At 40.7% G+C, this 18,040-nt stretch overlaps 2 protein-coding genes across 3 annotated transcripts in view; one reads left to right on the forward strand and one right to left on the reverse strand.

Annotated features, from left to right (window-relative positions):
- Positions 1–4,400: 4,400 nt before the first annotated feature.
- Positions 4,401–18,040, forward strand: part of ccdc146 (coiled-coil domain containing 146) — a 48,681-nt gene continuing 35,041 nt past the window's right edge. For both annotated transcript variants that reach the window (XM_067582405.1, XM_067582406.1), the window contains exons 1-2: positions 4,401–4,553; positions 5,166–5,373. In XM_067582405.1, the coding sequence (XP_067438506.1) occupies positions 5,167–5,373 (207 nt within the window). In that variant the 5' untranslated portion in view covers positions 4,401–4,553; position 5,166. The remainder of the gene's footprint in view (positions 4,554–5,165; positions 5,374–18,040) is intronic.
- fgl2a (fibrinogen-like 2a) lies at positions 6,132–16,548 on the reverse strand. The gene is made up of 5 exons (XM_067582407.1): positions 15,692–16,548; positions 14,748–14,949; positions 9,601–9,820; positions 7,951–8,121; positions 6,132–7,841 (listed from the first exon to the last, which is right to left on the reverse strand). The coding sequence occupies exons 1-5, from the start codon at positions 16,277–16,279 to the stop codon at positions 7,526–7,528; spliced, it is 1,497 nt and encodes a 498-aa protein (XP_067438508.1). The 5' UTR covers positions 16,280–16,548; the 3' UTR covers positions 6,132–7,525.

Genomic DNA, 18,040 nt, shown 5'->3' on the forward strand with positions numbered 1-18,040 from the left:
TTTGGAACATGACGCGTGGTGCCAGCGACAGGTACTTGAGTTAATCTGACAGGTCTATTGGAGTACATCAGACAAAAAAGAACCACTGCTCCACACACCTCATTGTAGTCAGGCTTGTAATCCTGTGACTTTGCACCCTAAAATATGAAATATTTATCACAAGCATATGCATCTGAATAAATTGCTTTGAATACAAACATCTATTGTTCAAGTTATTGATGATTTAGACACTCTTCAAAGATCAGGATATGTTCCAAATGAGGCGAGATCCTTCAGAAAATGTGCACAGCTGTTGCTGGCTTACACATATGGCTTTAGTTGACATTTCTTGGAGACATGGTTAGTGAAAACACAGACATGGATACCCAGTGTGTTTGGTTTTTTGTCTGAAATAACACATACAGTGGTGTGTGTGAGAGGAGCCAAGCTGGAGGGGGTCCTACAGTCAGCATTAATGTAAAAAGAGTTTTCCTCTGGACCTCTGGTGTGTACACTGACACAATGAGGAACAATGCCCTGGATTCCCCACAGAGATCATGTAGAGACTCTGAAGAATGACTCACAATAAGCCAAAGGCAGTTCTCAATTTCTGATGAGTGATTTATGTTTTAGTAGTTCACTAAACTCAGATAACTCAGATTTGATCGTGCAAAATATTTATACAGAAAGTCGACTGAACAGTACGGAGTCTCCTTTTAACTCTTCTTAGATCCCATTCTTTCTTTTGAATGAAAAGTAAAATATTTCAAGGATGCACTTTTGATTTTAAAAGTGCACAAAGCATTCAGCCTGAACTTGCATAAAAGCTGGTTTCAGGGTTTTAAGAGACTTTAAACATCTGTTTATGAACTGTCTCCAGACACTTCGTCTGAAGGACAAAGTCTTTGACGGGAGAAATTGTAACAGCAGATTACGTGTATGGAAAAACAACACAGCACAATGTGTGTGTGTGTGTGTGTGTGTTTGTGTGTGTGTGTGTGTGTGTGTGTGCGTGCGTTTTAATTAGAGCATTAAAACAGTCTCCTAACACCCAACCACACATGAAAGAGAGGAACCTGAAGGTGGGGGGGGGGAGTTGTAAACTTACCCACAATCCCCAAGTTGCATTTGCTGTGACTACAATACAGCAGTAAAAACAGAGATCTGGACACTACATGCAGAGAATACAGTAACTTTTTCCAAAGGCCTGATTTGTGCATGGCCTGGTGAAGCAACAAACACATGATGGACATTCACACACGCTGTGTGTCACTGGGGTTTTTGACCTTTTTTTACACTGAGTTCACAAAACCAGGGTCACAACCAGAGCAGTATAGAGGGTACCCCTGAAATCTACATCTTTATAGAGATAAATGGTTGCAATAGCACATAGTGGGCAAGTATTAAAATCAGTACAATACAATGTGTTTTCTGTTACTGTCAGCAATCATTTTGTTAGGGTACATTTCACATTTTTAAAAGGAGGATATCCATTTACTCATTTGTAAGTTCAATGGATCTCTGCTCTACTGCACTACTAACCCAACTAACCCAAACCATAAAACCACATAAATCCCAAAAATGATTTGCTAATAATAGTATTTGTGCAGCTGAATTTTAAGTCAACCAGAACTTGAGCAAATTGTTATAACATTTATTCCAAGATCAAACAAAACAAGCAAATGAGTCTAATTTGATCTTGACCACTGACACCCACCAACCAATCAACATATTGTATGATCCCAATTTTCTGTCCTGCTAACTGTCCCTGGAGGGTGATTCAAAATGCATTATGAACATCTGTTGTAGATTGTTAAACTTTACAACACTTACTGTGAACTTCTGCATGCCAGAAAGTCTGGTTGGGTTGACAGGAAGACATGGTGAAACAGATTTTTATCCACATAGATTCAGCAGATTTGATCCATTTGCATGGGATGAAAGGCTAAAGCAATATCTGCAAAATATGAAGATGGACATGATGGACACAGTTTGCATAATAACAGCTGACTCAGCAACAAACATTAAGAGGGAATAAAATCTCTTTTTTTAACTCTCAAAGCTTCATGATTCACACATACGTTAGCAATCTTGACTTGCTCTTCCCCCAAAATAGCTATGAAACTGGGGCTTATGTTTTATTTAACCAAAAATGGTAATAATAAGTGCACATGTAGAGGCGTATTTTCATCAGAAAATAAACTGGAGTCTGCCAGAATTGAGAAGTCAGCATATCCAGACTGTTGGAGTGGATTCAAGGTTAATTTGGGAATCTGGCTTCCACCAAATACATCCATCCCAAGGCGCCGGGGGATTTGTTCAGATTTAACAAGGGGTGGTAAAATTAGATCTACATAATTAACAGGTTTAATTAGAGAGTCAGTTTAAAAAGCCTCATTTGTTCTTACAAGGAGGATAGGCCTTCATCTACCCCTTCTTTTTATTCATCCTGACTCACATGGAAAAACAGAGGGTTATGCTTCCATCCCACATTAACTTTGGATCTCAAAAATGTACCCTTATCATGTTGTGACTGATGCTCCCACTGGAAAAATTGGTAATTTCAGCTATTGACTTTATGTACAAAAACTATTAATGTCCTCTGCCAAAATAACGTGATAGAGTCAGTTGGCCAGAAATGGTTAGAGTGGCATAGAGCTGAATAATACAGAGAATATACAAATGCATATGTATGGTAGGGGTTGTGTGAGCATGTGTGCTGTCATAGCTTTTGCATACAAAGTTACATAACCTCATCATCACCACTAAAAGTGGAACCACTTTCGAAAGAGTCATGGTATACAAATACCTTGGTATTTGGATTGATGAGAAGATATCTTTCGGTGAGGCAAAAGATTGGCTTTTTCTTTAGAAATAAATCCTGCTTTGTAGAAAAACCCTTGTTTTTTTAACTTCTTAAACTTTGTTATCGGTTTTAGACTATGGTGACATCTTGTACAGGCATGCGTCAGCAGTGACGTTAAAGCGCCTTGATGCTGTCTACCATTCTGCACTTAGGTTCATTACTGGTGATGCTTATAACATTCATCACTGCATCCTTCACAAAAAGATTGGGTGGTCTTCTCTCTCTGAAGGGCAGGATTTGCATATGTATTTGTTTATTCACAAGGCCCTTACTGGAAAGCTGCCTTCTTATATTACTTCCATACTAGTTTGGTCCACTGGACCACATTAAACTAGGACTAATGACTGGCTTATGCTCTATGTCCCTTGTGTTCATACAGAGCTTGAAAGAACTGCTTTTGGCTTCTTTGCACCGTCCACCTGGAACACACTACAAAGCACTTTAAAAATGAATTCATCAGTAACTCTTAATCATTTTAAAGCCACAATCTCAAATCTTTTGACTTCTCTTTGTATCTGTTTTAACTGATTTTGTTGTTACTTTATTTATTAATTGTATCTATATGTTTGTTTCAATTGATTGTCTTCTTTCTTGCTTAACATCATTGTCATGTTTGAGTTTAAATAAAGACAAATATACATACCTTTCTTCCTGGTCCAATTAAAAGGTACCCAACCTGACAGCATGTTAAACTATATGGTTTTGTGAAATTTTGTACAAGAGTTAAGTAACACTGAAAACAACCTTTGAGGAGGAAGTTATTTGTATGACAGTGAGTTAACCACAAAGGTGAATCAGGAACATACCACAGAGGAACACACAATCTAAAATTGTCTCCCACAGTTCATCATACACAGAGCTTCAGTGCCTGAGATGCAGTGACTGTACGATTAAGGAGAGGGTTAAAAGTCATTCTTTACACTATTCAGCTGACCCCTGAGTAGTGTTTTAGGAGTTATGTCATGTTAAAGTCTACTTTTACTACCTAATGTTAACACTATGTTCATACAGATTTTGTGCACACACAGAGGCGCAGAGAGAGAGCGTGAGAGAGAGCGTGTGCATATACATTACTGAGATAACCCATCTCTGCAGCTGTCATGGATGTATGGCAGCTGTTCCAGGGAGAGAGTAAGGTAATGGGCCATGCCAGCTCCCAGAGTGCATTGTGAGAAACAAGCTTATAACAGAACAGCAGCATTGCATCACCATCACCATCATTTTTTACCCTGGATTAAGGTCAGTTGAACCCAGTTTCATTTAAGTGCTTTCACTGAAAGCATTGAAAACGTCCAATGCATGATGATGATTATCTGCTGTAAAACCTGCAGTAAATTATTATTTCCCGCCATCTGCTGGACAATCACTGCAAGTGTAAAATATGATTTTGGCCTGTGTGAGTAAACATGTTTAAAACCTTTACATTTCTGTATATTATTAACTGAGTAACTTTAAAAAGCTAAATATAAATATAAACATATACATAAACAATGTGAAAATAAATATTTATTCTTGGCTTTACTGAGGACGTAAGGCGTGGTTGCTATGGCAACCACAACACGCCATTCAACCAATCGGAGAGAAATCTGTGATTGGGTTTTGCTCACTTTAGCAGTTTTTAAGTTGGTTGTGACGTTTATTTTTGCTGTTTTGCAGGATAAACGTAGGAAGTCTTGAAAGACGAGAGAAGACTGAAGGTTTTTAAAAGGTAGGACAGTTTCACAGATGTGTTTGTTTCTTTGTTTAGGAGACAAACACTGACACTAGAACCACTTATCATTTAGCTAACTAACCAAGTGTTAGCGTAAATGTTAACTCGTTAGCTTCTGCGTAGGTTGTATGAATGGGCGATGTTTTTAGCGTCTTCAGCAGATATTTCAACCGTATGTATGCATATTATACCATATCCAGAGAGCTTAATCTAATCTAATCGCGTGTAATTATAGCTAATCAGCTAACCTGGTTATTGTTGGCTTTTTGAAGTGAGCTAATTTAACCTGAACTTCTTAAATGTAAACGAGAAATCAGGTTATTTTGGGTGAGAGATTAATAAAAACAAAATTTATCCTAATTTTCATTTTCGATGGGGATGGGAGGGTTGCTAGACACAGCTGTAATCTACCATCAGCTAAAACTGACATTAGGCCAAACCTTATCATTTATTACCTCTGTTTTGAGTAGTACCATTTTATCACACATCCTATCTACTGAAAAGGTCTTTCTACCCCTGCTGTCTCTCTTTGCTCCATCCGTCAACTATCTGTCTATTAGTCCATTAGATTATCTGTTGTGCAAACAGTATCTCTCTGTTTTGTATCAGTATGAGTCTACCCGAGGAGCAGCAGGCCAGCAGACCTCCCAGCAGAGAAGAAGTGGAGGCAGATGATCAGGAGGACGAGGAGGAGGAGGAGGGAATGGAGGGGGACACCCCTCTAGTGGCCATTGCACCTAAGGCTTCACTCATAGAGGAGCTGCCCTCTGTTGGTACTGATGTTTCTGCTAGTCCTGCATTCCAGTGCCTGGATGAGGTAAGACTCATAAATGTCAAGTGTTTTCCCAGGCTGTTAAATAATCATATATCTTGTGCAGGAGCACGAGGCTTCTTGGTGGCATTTTAGAGGTTTCATCGGAAAGGAAAATGTCATATTTAGAAATTGCAGTGGTAGTATTTACTCTACCTGCTTAAAACATACAAGAGAAGATTATGAATGCTTTCAAACGATTATAGAGTCTATTGTGATCTGATGTTTCTATCTTCAATCAACAAAGGCTTGTGTAATAAAAAGGAAAAAACTCTCACTATTTATTATACTATTTTCCAGGAAAACTGTTTTCTTGATTAGAAATTGGTATTGTAGATGAATTGTGTGCCTTACAACCAAATACAAATGAATACTGGGAGCTTGAAACTGCCATGTGGATGAGCATGAATGTTTTTTTTTATTAATTTAATCATCATATACAGTAAACAGACAATAAGTCACAAGTTGGGAATTTATGTAAGCATGATATGAATCTCATTCTTCTATTGAATTACATGTACACCTCATTAACCCATTTATTATGGGCAGGCAGTTTGTCCCTCTATTTTACTGGCATCAAATAACCCTGGATTGTAGACCTTAGTGGCATAAAGTTCAGAGTGTGTGATTATCGTATTACTTTGTATGCGAGACATGTATACAGTTTTGTATACATTCATTGTAAGGTGCTTCAAATACAGAAGATGCTTTTAAAGATGAGCAGGCATCAGTATGATTTTAAAAAGGGCCAAAACACTGCAATGTACACAGCCATGTAGTTGGAACTTTATTCTTTTTTTTTCAATATAAAAAGTGCATCATTTGGCATGACAGTTGAATATGAATGATAGAAAAGATCAATATTGTACACACACACACACAAAGCTCCAAATACACACATAATTACTATGAATGGTCACAATAATGCACAGTCTTTATCATTGCTCAAATATCAACAATCATCAGACCTGGTACTGCATGACCTATCTATTATATAAAAGCTATCATACCTCCACAAAGTAAAATAAATACTGTACACGTCCTTAAAGTGAAACATTTCTTTCCCCATCCTTCCCATTCACAGTGTGTATAGAATGGATTAAATGATGCAATACAGTTTTTTAACATTAGGTAGCAGTATTGTACAAGTGGTGAGTCAGAGAGAGTTTTTTTTTTTTTTTTTTTTTTTCCTCTGTGTATGGCATCAAGAGATGTGCAGTAGTCCAGTGCACCCAGAGCTATGGGTGGAAAAACAATTGGAGTTTTTTTTTTTTTTTTTTTGCAGCAGTGTCCTGCTTCCTCGCTGCTGTCAGGTAGAATTTAGGAAAGCATCAATAATGCTCAACACACTTGGGTACGACCCAATAGAAATTTATCTCAGGTTGCATATTTATGCAGGGATATTTTATATTTTATAGGATGATGATACATTACCAAAGTGTCTGAGTATAATTAATTTAATTAAATAAACAACACAGAAGCCATTACTTGTGCACTCCGGCCCAAAACATGTGTACATGTATGACTACCTATACATTTTTTTGACTGTGACCCCAGCAATGAAGTCTTTCACAATAAATTTCAGACCCACTCAAAACTGTATCATCAGCTCTCGTATACCCCACTTGAGTGGCTGCTGTTAATTATGAAACCACTTAGAGCAGAGAAATGATAGCTCATTAGTTTTTACTACCACTGTGTGCTGTGCTCTGTCTCAGTTGGTTTTATAGCAGGAGGCAGCAGGACAGAAAGTGGAGAAATGACAGAAAAACAGTGAAAAATCTCTCATAGTAACCCTCCGTATAATATTATGGCCACTGCAGGAGGCTGGCCTTTACATTGCATGTGTGGATTTTTTTTTATAGTCCGTCATTGTTCATAGTCCATTGTCCTTTATTGTGATCATTTAAATTCAACATTTTGAAGGCCGCACTCACTACAGTGGAAAAAGCAATAGCACTGTTAAAGTTTTCTCACAATTATTTTCATTATTACTGCATTCAAACTGTCTATAGGGCTTATAGTCTTTTTCTGTGTACACGTATGCATGTGTAAATGTGTGCAAATGCATGACTATGTGCATGTGTGTCTGAGTCTACTGTCTGTGTTTATGTTTATCTGTCCATCTCTCTACAATCATGAATATTTACCTGTCCTCTTAAGGAGCGTAATTCTTGGGCCGTATCATCATTTTGACAGTTTTGAAGGCCTGCCTGTAGTTGGTGGGGTAGTACTCTGTCGACATGTTGTGCCATGTTCCCCAGAAGATCCCGTTCCGGACTCCCTTGTACCTTTTGTGGTAGTACTTCCCGTTGAGGTTGGCTGACATGCAGGCATCAAACCACCAGCCGGAGCTGTAGTAGGCGCCGCAGTTTCCAGAGGGGTACATGTCGTTGTCGCGGTCAGGCGTGGAGAAGAATTTCTGGTCGTGGTTGAAGTGCTTGTTGAAACTGATGGCGTTCCCAGCAGTCCCGCTACAGTGACACATTAATATATTCAATGTAATGTTCAAATTCAACATGCAGTAGCACCATACTATAAATATTTGATCATACTCGCATGCACACTCAGAAACGAATATACCTGTATCCACTGACAGACAGCCGGTAGCGGAGAAACTCATTGGCCACGTAGAACTGGTCGTACTTTGCATACTCCCGGACACCCTCAAAGTCCTCCAGCTCGATACGCAGGACCATGTCTTTGCCTTTTGTCAGCAGATGGATATGGTCATTGCCCAGCCAGAACTCACCTCTACAGCAGAGGAGAAGGTGGTGATAGAGGAAGAGGGTCGGATTGGAGCGAAATGGAATGAGAGATAGATTATAAACAGGCTCATATACTTGTTCACTTGATTAGAAAATGGGATACAGTTACTCTAACTGAATTTATATATCCCCACAGGGGAGGAGATGAAAGGAGGAGATGCTAGGGGAGAGTATGAGACAATAAATGTAGGACGAGAGGAGAAATCCTTTCAGTGGGAGGTTATACTAGATCTGTAGGTTTGGCTATCAACTGGTAACCATGGTTATTTCCCATATAAAACTCATTCCTACAGGCGCAGAGAGGAGATGAGAGAAACTGAACTGAATTTTGAACCCAGTTATAGTGGAGGTGCTGTGTTAAAACACTGTCACTGTGAAATGGCTGCTTCCCCGCGTCTTCCAACATTAACTTTTTTTTATTGCCTTAAATCATTAATTTCAGCCCACAAAGTTTCTAATCTGTTAAAATTACCATCCCTGTTGTGGGATGCTTATGTTTATTTAGTTGTTTTACACATGACATTCAGTCATGTAGTAAAAACAGGTGGTGAACAATCAGTGATAGTGAGAGCAGGTGTGTATTGTTAGGCCCACTAAACAAGAGTGACTGGGCACTCTCAAATGGTGGAAGGAGGGATAAAACTATTCTGTAGCAAATTAAATTCTGTTAAAGTTGGCACACTCACGGGCGTGCATGGGTGCCTGTTGATGAATTGCGAATGTCAGCAGTAACAGAGGAATCCTGAATTAATGCTCTGTTTCTTCTTGTGTATTCGTGGGAAGCTTTGCATCAGTATAACTCACCCCGCGGTTAACTGAGCAGATGGTAGGTGCCAACTAGAGAGGGTAAAAGGCCAGTCACTAGTCTATTTGTAATGTAATGGCAGAGAAGATCGCAGTTTCTTGCGAGGCTGCAAGTTTTGGCTGTTGAGTCTTTTCACTCTTCAATTTTGAATTGTTTTTGTTGAACATTTTGTTTTTGCCTGCATTTTATTAGTCTATATCTGTATGTATATATATAAAATTGCCCGACTTTTTTGCACTGACTCCTGTCTACAGTGCTGCTTTTTTCAAAATCCAATTTAAAGTTTTTCAGTGGCGCATGACATCTGCCCTTTACATGAACAGATGAAACTCTGATATAACCTCTCTGTGGTGGTAATTGAATTCAACCCTCTTATCTTGTATACCAAATGGCAGGATTTTTTTGTTTTTTTTTCACTCAACTTTGACTTTCACTAACCTCCTTATAAATCCATACATTACCCAGTCATCTCCACTATTTTACACAGATAAGACCCAGAAATACCAGTCAGTTATAACTGGTTGTCTATGCAACCCTCTAAGCAACATCCGAGCATTTACAGGCTTTAGTTTCCAGCAGATGTTTTATGTCCCCATCTTGTATGAGGAAGACAATAAAACATGTTTAGAGAGGAACCCAGGAGAGATTGATGTCCAATACCTGGGGTTTCCGAAGCCCGCCTTATATTCTGTCCAGGTGCGGTTGAAGCTGACAGACCCATTGAGTCGTTGCTGTATGACCGTCCATCCACCTCCAAAGGACTCCATGTCACAGAATACCTCAAATGTCCCGTTCCGGGGATCAGGGGTCACGCGATACACACCGTTCTTCCTCGTCTGCAGCACATTGTAGTCTGAACAGTCCCGAGGGGCTAAGATGACTGCTGGGAGACAGGGAGAAAGGGGGAAAAGAAGAGAGGGTGTTTGTAAGGGGATGTCACAGAATGATATTCAATAATCTTTTACTTTGTGGCTGGCTTTCTCTCTCTCGCTTTCTGTCTCTCTGTCTCTGTCTGTCTGTCTCTCTGTCTGTCTATCTCTCTGTGTCTCTGTCTCTCTACCCAGCCAAGAGACTGTAATAGAAACAGCCCCCAAGGCTGATGAAGGCTGAAGAAAGGGAAAGAAAATGAGATAAGTTAGTGGGGAAATTCGGCTTTAACCACCGTGGAAGTTTTCATTCCTGCATTAATTTCTGGGGCAGTGTATTCAAACACAAAACAGTTCACGGTATTCTTAAGCAAACCTGTTACAAGGCGTTTTCCCATAACTTAACAAAACAGTTCCTCATGTGAACCAAAACTAAAGTTTAGCACAAAACATGAGATATCTACAACAGTCACGTGTTTATCACTGAATACCTGCTTCTCAACAATGTGTCCTCTATTCTGGAAATCATGTTGAGAATCAGGACTCCAAGGACAAAGGCCACTGTCAAGAGGATAAGTCAGTGACCTTCCTCTGTGCTTGCACCACAAGCCCATTTTATCCAGCTCCAATACTTTCTGAGCTCCCCCCCCCCCATTTCTTTCTACCCACTTATTACTCCAACGCTTTCTCCAGTCCCCCGTGTTGCACTGCATGCAGCTGTATAGAGCTCTGTTGTGTATTGACCCAACCCAAACCAGGGTCCGAAAGCCTCTGCCAGTTAGCATTTGGGAAATGAAAGGAACAGACTTGTCAAAACGTGGGAAAGTGTAAAACTGGATTAGAGAGGCGTACCCCCTCCCTGCACGTTCGGCACCTGGGGCCTAAATCATCCTGACACTGGGCAGGCAGCATGTGGGACCCCTCCTGAGTTTGTTTGACGCACTCCATTGCTGATACAGTCTTGTTGTGCTGTTAAATCTTTTTAGTGGTTTGGTAGATTATAATAGAGAAAGAATAAGGGAGACCCATGCTGAGTACAGAGGGCCGGACATCAGGTTTCTTGAGCTATAGGGAGGGGAAGTCTAGACTGAATAGTGTCTGTGGAGTGGAGTGGAGAAATTTTCAAGACTCATGGTACTTCTTGGTACCATTAGCGCAAAGTTAGCCGTATGTTTGCTTGCTTGATGGTGCACACTGTGTCGGTTGCTTTGACTCTAAAGCAATTTTCCTGTCAAATTACACGGAATCCTTCAGGTGCAAAATGGCTGCAAATGGTAGATCACTCCCTATGGAAAGAAGTGAGAGTAGAGTGTGAGGTCAAAATTTATCCTTGTCACGTTAACAGTTCTGTCTGCTCTTGGCATTGAGAGTATTGACCTGTAAATTCTTTCACTGTCTCCTTCACTTTAAGTGTGCGGCTGTGTAGTTTCTCCACTTCACCTCCTCCACCTCCTCCTCCCCATCCTCCCCCCCCCTTGTCTGTCCCAATCTGTCTTTCCTGGGCAGCCAGTGTCCCTAGACAGACAAGAACCATCTCTCTCATCTCACTACCTCTGGCTCTGTGCCTGACCTAAATAACTCTAATATCAGTCACTTAACTGAAGTCAAAATGACTGGTGGCTGATTGGCTGTCTGACTGTTGAGTCAAATTAACCGTTTATATCTGGCTGATTGTTTTGACTGATTCCATAAGTGGCAGCCTGCTCTCTTATAGGCTGATGAGTCAGATGACAGACTGACTGACTGACAACCACCTGCTTGAATACCACAGTGCCTGTTTTGACCTACTGCAGCTAGATAAATTATCAGCATAAAAGGAAGATGTCTGTTATCACAGAATGGTGTGCCTCGTGACAACCAGTCCTCATGTAAGATTAGCACCTGTGATGAAAGGAAATGTGTTTCCAAAGTGATAGGATAGCCTCTGCCCACAAAAACAGCTTACTGCTGTCAGTTTTGACAGAAAATAACTCATCAAAAAGCAACACTCTTCCTTTAGGAAGTTGTGTGTTACTATATCGCAGACAAGCAGTTCCTGACAACAGAGGACTAGGCATCTATTCTTTTTGTTTATAAATGAGTTAATGTAGCTGAACAGCTACATGAATCTCTGTCCATTCACCTCGAGGCCCCGATACGTCTTGCAGGAGTGAAAGTGAAGGTTAGTGCTGGCAGCAGACATGGACATTGACAAAGAGGGTGAAATAAATGCTTACACTGTGAGCTGCAAGTGATCAAAGCATCTAAACAAAGCTACTTGATGTTGAAATTGCAATTCTGTATTAGATTATAATGTCTGGGTATATTTTTTTTCCAATATTATTTGTATGTACAATAATTTGGGGGGGAAAAATGGTGAAAAAAACTAGAAAATGTACTTTTAGAGTGTCCTTAGATGCCTTTTTCTAAACCACAGGGTATAAATGTAACTGTGTAGTTAGTGTAGTCTAATGAGCTGTACCAGTCCTGTATGGTTGGTTTCTAAATCCCTGCACACTTGTGAGAATTTCACATCTGCTTGCCAATGCTTGCCAATCACCACAGCTTCTATATAGATACAAACACACAACATACACATCTTGATAAGGTTTTCAGATGATGTGGTCCCCTTACAAGTCTGTGTTTTGCATTGGTTGAAAGCAGAAGTGGAATTTTCTTCGTGAAAATATCATCAGGGCTTTTCCCTTTTTAAAAACCTATAACAATTATTCTGTGACTTACAATTTGGCAGCTGGATAGTTTATTCAGCACTCAAGGGAACCATGTAACCATGAATTGCTTCACAAAGCACTTTTGACTTTGTCAAAACAACCGGAAAACATGTTTTTCACTAAAAGTCCTTTTTATTACTAGGAGTAGTGTTAACAAGTGAAGGACCATATTAATGTAGCATAGAAGTATTGTCACTAAGTGCTAAATTTGGATAGGATTGGTGTTTATATAAGAATAAGGAAAGCTTTCCAAAAAATCTATCAGTTCTAAATTTCTTTTTAAAAAAACAAATATCACTTGATTAAAACAACAATTAAGACATTATTCATGCCCATGTTGGGAAAGAAGTCGTATCAGGTTTTGGTCTATTGCCATGGTAACAACAGCTGTGACTTGTCTGTTTCTTTTGGATTCAATTCAGACACCATCAGGCACAATTTCCTAACTTGCACCAGAATAATCGGCTGCTTCTTGAGCTTGACATGACAGATTGATGTACAAAGACAAGTGTTACTGACCTCATCTGCCATCCGTGACTAATGTTAGGAAAGCCGCCTACATTACTTCTTGTGTTGTTGGCAAGGGATAATAAGAATTAGTTGTTTTATGCAGGAATGAGCACTCAAGAGCATGACCTCAAGAGGAAGAGAGAGGTAGGGGGAAAGGCAGACAGAAATGGAGAGAAGGCACTGGGAAAGGGGATTAAACAGAGAGGGAGGCAGAAAAAGTTACAGCAAAAGAGAGGGGGGGGAACTGTTAAACAGAATGGAGGACTTACTGTGAGAGATGAAGTACAGATGCACTCTAGATAAATGTGTGATGGGGGAAAGAGGACGGGATTGATGTGGAATTTGAAGGAGAAAGAGGCAAGAAGAGAAAAATCTGGGATTCCCTTCACACCACTGTCCCAGCTAATCTACTTAGAACTAAGCTCACATCTGTTTTCCACATAAAAGCCCCAATACAGTGTCACATTCTCTTTCACTCATGCAATATCGGGATAAAATTCCGTTTCAGACTGAAAAGTGGCCCGCATTTCAACTGTGCCATCATCCGCATAAGCTTATGCATCAGTGTAAAGTGGAATGTTTGTTATGCTTAGCTAGTTTGCAGTCCCCATTGATACGTTTTTTTTCAGCCTCCATCATGAGATTACACTCTCCATAACCCCTAATAGTCTCCGTATGAACCTGTTGCCTTTTTAAGCCTATGTTTTAAATGTTCATGCTATCTAGAAGTAAAGACGCCAAGTATGTGTCCATCTTTAACTCCCTCCTCCCCTTTTTTGAGTTTGTGCATATGGAGAGTAGTGAAATGCCAGGGCACTTGAATTAGTTATATAAGAGGTCATTTGAATTCTCACTTTGACCGTAGTTTTCATATTGCTTCACTCATGTACAACATGATCTCAACCTAAAACTATTCTGCTATGGGGGTGTTTTTTTTTTTGCTGTAGCTACACTGAGGCTGAGGCTCATATAGAGTGAACATGGGCAGCTTTTAAAAAAAAAAAAAATTTGGCACAGTGCTTTCACTACAAACATTTGCCATATTGATTCATCTTGAGCACCCTTTTGTATTAAAGGTGATGGAAAATCCCTTCTCTCATGATTACATAAATCTCAACAAAACACACAGTGTTGTTCATGTTGGTAAGGGAGGAGGCATGTTGCAACAGAACCACTGCGTTTTGTCAGCAAGGTCATTGTCACCCTGGAAGATTTCATTTCCCATTTCCCAGAAAGAAAAGCCCTGCTGGGTGAAGGTGACCACCCAGACTTGGGTTGTTTGTAGTGATTAAAATTCGCCATGTCCACTTAGGCATGATTGGATGGATCCTAAGCCAGAAAATTCACCTCACAACGACCTAAACCGCTGGATGCATTGTGTTTTTGTGTGTGTGTGTGTATGTGCTGTTTTCATCTGTGCTGAGTTAAAGGGAACAGAAGAGAAGAGAATAGAGAAGGGACTTTTTGATCAAGCTCAGAGAGATTACAGCAAATAAGATACATGAGAGGAGAAGAGAAGAGGAGAGGTATCTTTGAAATAGCAAAGATGGAACAGAATAGAATATTCTACACATACAATAGAAAACACAAAAGGTTTTCAGCCAAAAAAAGAAATACTCTATACAAGCAGCTGAGATGATGGAGAGAGAATTTCAAAGGACACTATAAGAAAATGGAATAAAAATAGTTGGAGAAAAAATCTTAGTAAAAGCACGCTCACACTGAGGGCTGTTCTGCGCTGCACAGTGGGTCGTGCAGGAGCTCAGTTTGTTGACCACTCCAGTGATGTTCTCCACCCGCCTGTCCACTATAGCCTGCACGTTGTCCATGTTGAGCAGGTTGAGGCCCTCCAGACGACCCTGCAGAGACGTTATCTGGCTCCTGGCGTTGCGCAGACTGGCTGACATCCTGTTCAGCTTCACCTGGGAAGGGCCAGAGCCGGGGGAAGGAAATTATTTCTGTGCACAGAATACAAAGCAGGTGGATTACCGAAGTCACCAACCTCCTTCATCGTTTTTACCAGCCAATTTGAATTTTAGAATAGAAAGAGTCTGCGTGATGGTTGGCCGTCTGCCAGAGTAGCTGTGAGAGTCAACACGCTTACCAGACAGAGCAAAAATTTACCGCCATTTGGCTGGTGTCTAATGCTGATTCCCCACCCTGTTTACAGTACCAGGAATTTTCCCTGGTGGATTGGTGCCAGGTAGGACTTTCCAGGTCTTTAAACATCTGTTCAGTTTACGTTCCAGCTGGTTAAATTTGACATGGGCATATTTAGGTGCAATTTTTCTACAGTGTTTATAAAGCACATTTTAAATCTGTTTTAGACCAGATTTCACTAGGATTTTCACAAAGCTTTGCAGGTTTACTGGAAATGTTACAAGGTTTTGATAGAAATACATAAATATGCCATGTTCTCTTCTCATCTGACTGTTGCCTACCCAATTTTAAACTGGGCTCACACAGCATACCCTTAACTATTACTGACTTGAGTCATGAGAAATTCTAAAAATGTTTCCTGAATATCCACCTGGAATTTTCATCATTGCACTGAACTAAGTGTTTTCAGAAAAATAGCTTTCATTCCTTGGTAAAATCCTGAAATTTCCACTTAAATGTGATTTTATAAAAAATTGCCTCTTTAAACTGAAATGTGCCTCTTACCTGCATATCCTGCATACTGTTCGGGCTTGGTGTGATTTTCCCAAAATTAGAACCATGCGACAGTCCTGTACTGTCCACAGTAGCACCAGGGACCATCCCATCTCCCCTCCGCTCTTGGCTGGAGCCACCTTGCACCTCCTGTGCTGTCAGGTCCTGTCCACCTATCGGGACCTGCTTGTGTCCCTGGTCAGCTTGCTGCTGTCCAAAAACTCCACTGCCCCGTCCACCGCGGCACTCCTGGCACCCGCTCTTCAGCTTGTTCACCACCTCCTTCAAGCTCTGCAGCTCCTTCATCGTCTTCTCCAGCAGCTTGAACTGCTTGGGCAGCTGGATGGTGAGAGGAGGCAGGGTGAGCTGGTAGGGACAGTCCTCACCCTCCTCTGCTCCGGAACTCCCGCACTGACCTGAGGGTCTTAGTTTCATGGGACAGGAGACGGGGGTACCAGATTCAGATCCCAACGTGTATCCTCCTCTAGCGTCCCATTTCTGGTGCGAGTTCACGGGGAAGTCCGCTGCCCGGCTGGTGCGCGGCACCAAGGTGGCTGTAAGCAGGAGACTGGCACAGACGCAAAGCACAATTGTCCTCATTTTCCTGCGTGTGATTTGTAAAGGAGAAATAAGTGTGTGTAAAGTGAAAGAGTGTCCGCAACTGCCTCTGATGTGAACTTAAAGAGGATGCATAGGTGTGTGTGTGTGTGTGTGCAGCTGCAGATTGTAAGTATAGGAGTATGTGAATGGGTGTCCAGTATCCTACTGGTCTAAAAGTGTGTTTGTGTGTGTGTATGTATGTATGTGTGTGTATGAGCGCTGCCTGCAGGAGGGAGAGAGCGCAGGGAAACTGCCGCTGCCTCAGATAGCTGTGTCATTAATATCAGGACGAGTGAGGGAGAGAGGCAGAGAGAGAGAGAGAGAGAGAGAGAGGGAGGGTGCTGAGTTAGGATGAGGATGGGAGGGGCAGCACTATTGCGTAATGCAAAACACCATATCAGCAGCACTGTGAAAAACTAGAGAGATGCAGACGGAGATTATGTGTATGAGTAGGGGGGGAAAGAGAAAGAGAGAGGGAGAGAGAAAGAAAAGGTTGGTTCTTCGCCTGCAGTCGGTGCATGATGCCGTCCTGCCTCACTCTGAAGTCGGCTCATTTCCCTGAGGAGTGAAATGACTCAGTACATAAGAACTATTCACTCAGCTGACATTTTTTTTTTTTTTTTTTTGTTCCACGCATTTTTTTTTCATTCACGCTTTGTTTTCGGGGGGTTCAATTCCCGCAAAATTTAAAAGTCTCATCCCCTGACCCAGTTCAGTTTCCAAAGCCTTACTGAAAACACATGAGCAGCTCTACCAGTCACTTACGTGGGTGCAATTACTGTAAAACCCATGATTAGGCAGCAGCCACATGAGAAAACATTTGTTTGAATTAGCACTAACAAGTTGTTTTTCCAAATGTCTCTGATGTACAAGGCTTGCTTAAGGATGTTGCAAATTTATCCTTAATCCTGATCCACGTCCTTGGACATTGAGCACTTGCTGACGTATTCCACTCCAATATTTATGTTTTACGTAATACAGCTACAGAGTGCACATGTAGCACACACATTAAAATAAGTAAAGCCAGTCAAAATTAGATGTGTTTTGACAGTTAAATAGCAGTTTAATTAAGAAAACAAAGCTTGCATTTTAGTTTTACTTTCATGGTGGTCTACATTTATTTGCTATGATGTCCTTTGGTGTTTTTGTATGTGTGGAGAGAGGAGTGAAAGTTTCAGGCTGGATTTAGACAGCCTCTCTTCTCTAACATGAACAAAATATGGAAATTCAAATGCAATTTTAAAGCAACAGCAGGCGAGGTACACCTGCAACATGTCACTGAAAAACAATCCTTTTTTTTTTCCCTCAGAGTGGTTCTACTCGCCTCACTTGCTGTCAGTGTGGAAGTCATTAATTGAAACTGCTGGCTGCTCTTTATTTACTTGTGCCGCTTAATGATTCTCTTGCATTTAACCGCTGTATGCTAGGACTGGGTTCTAGTGTTTTTTAATGAAGGGAAATGGGATATTTTAGCAGCACAAATTGTTACAAGAAACACATTATAAGGAAGTCAAGCTTCCTAAATCGGACGCTAATGTACTCAGCAAAGCCTTGTTTTGGCATTTCAGCAGACGTTATGAAGAACTTTATGTGCCTTGCTCACAGAACGGGGCGGATGTATGCTGACAGGATAATTTAAGTCTTCTGAGTGACAATAGGCTCATCCTCGCTACTCCATTCTACATCTGCAGCTGTTAAGTTGCACAATGGTTAACCAGAGATTAAAGTCTGCATTGGTTTTTACACTTTGTTTAGATTTAA

Source organism: Thunnus thynnus, chromosome 23 (assembly GCF_963924715.1).
Source record: "Thunnus thynnus chromosome 23, fThuThy2.1, whole genome shotgun sequence".
Classification (NCBI taxonomy): domain Eukaryota; kingdom Metazoa; phylum Chordata; class Actinopteri; order Scombriformes; family Scombridae; genus Thunnus; species Thunnus thynnus.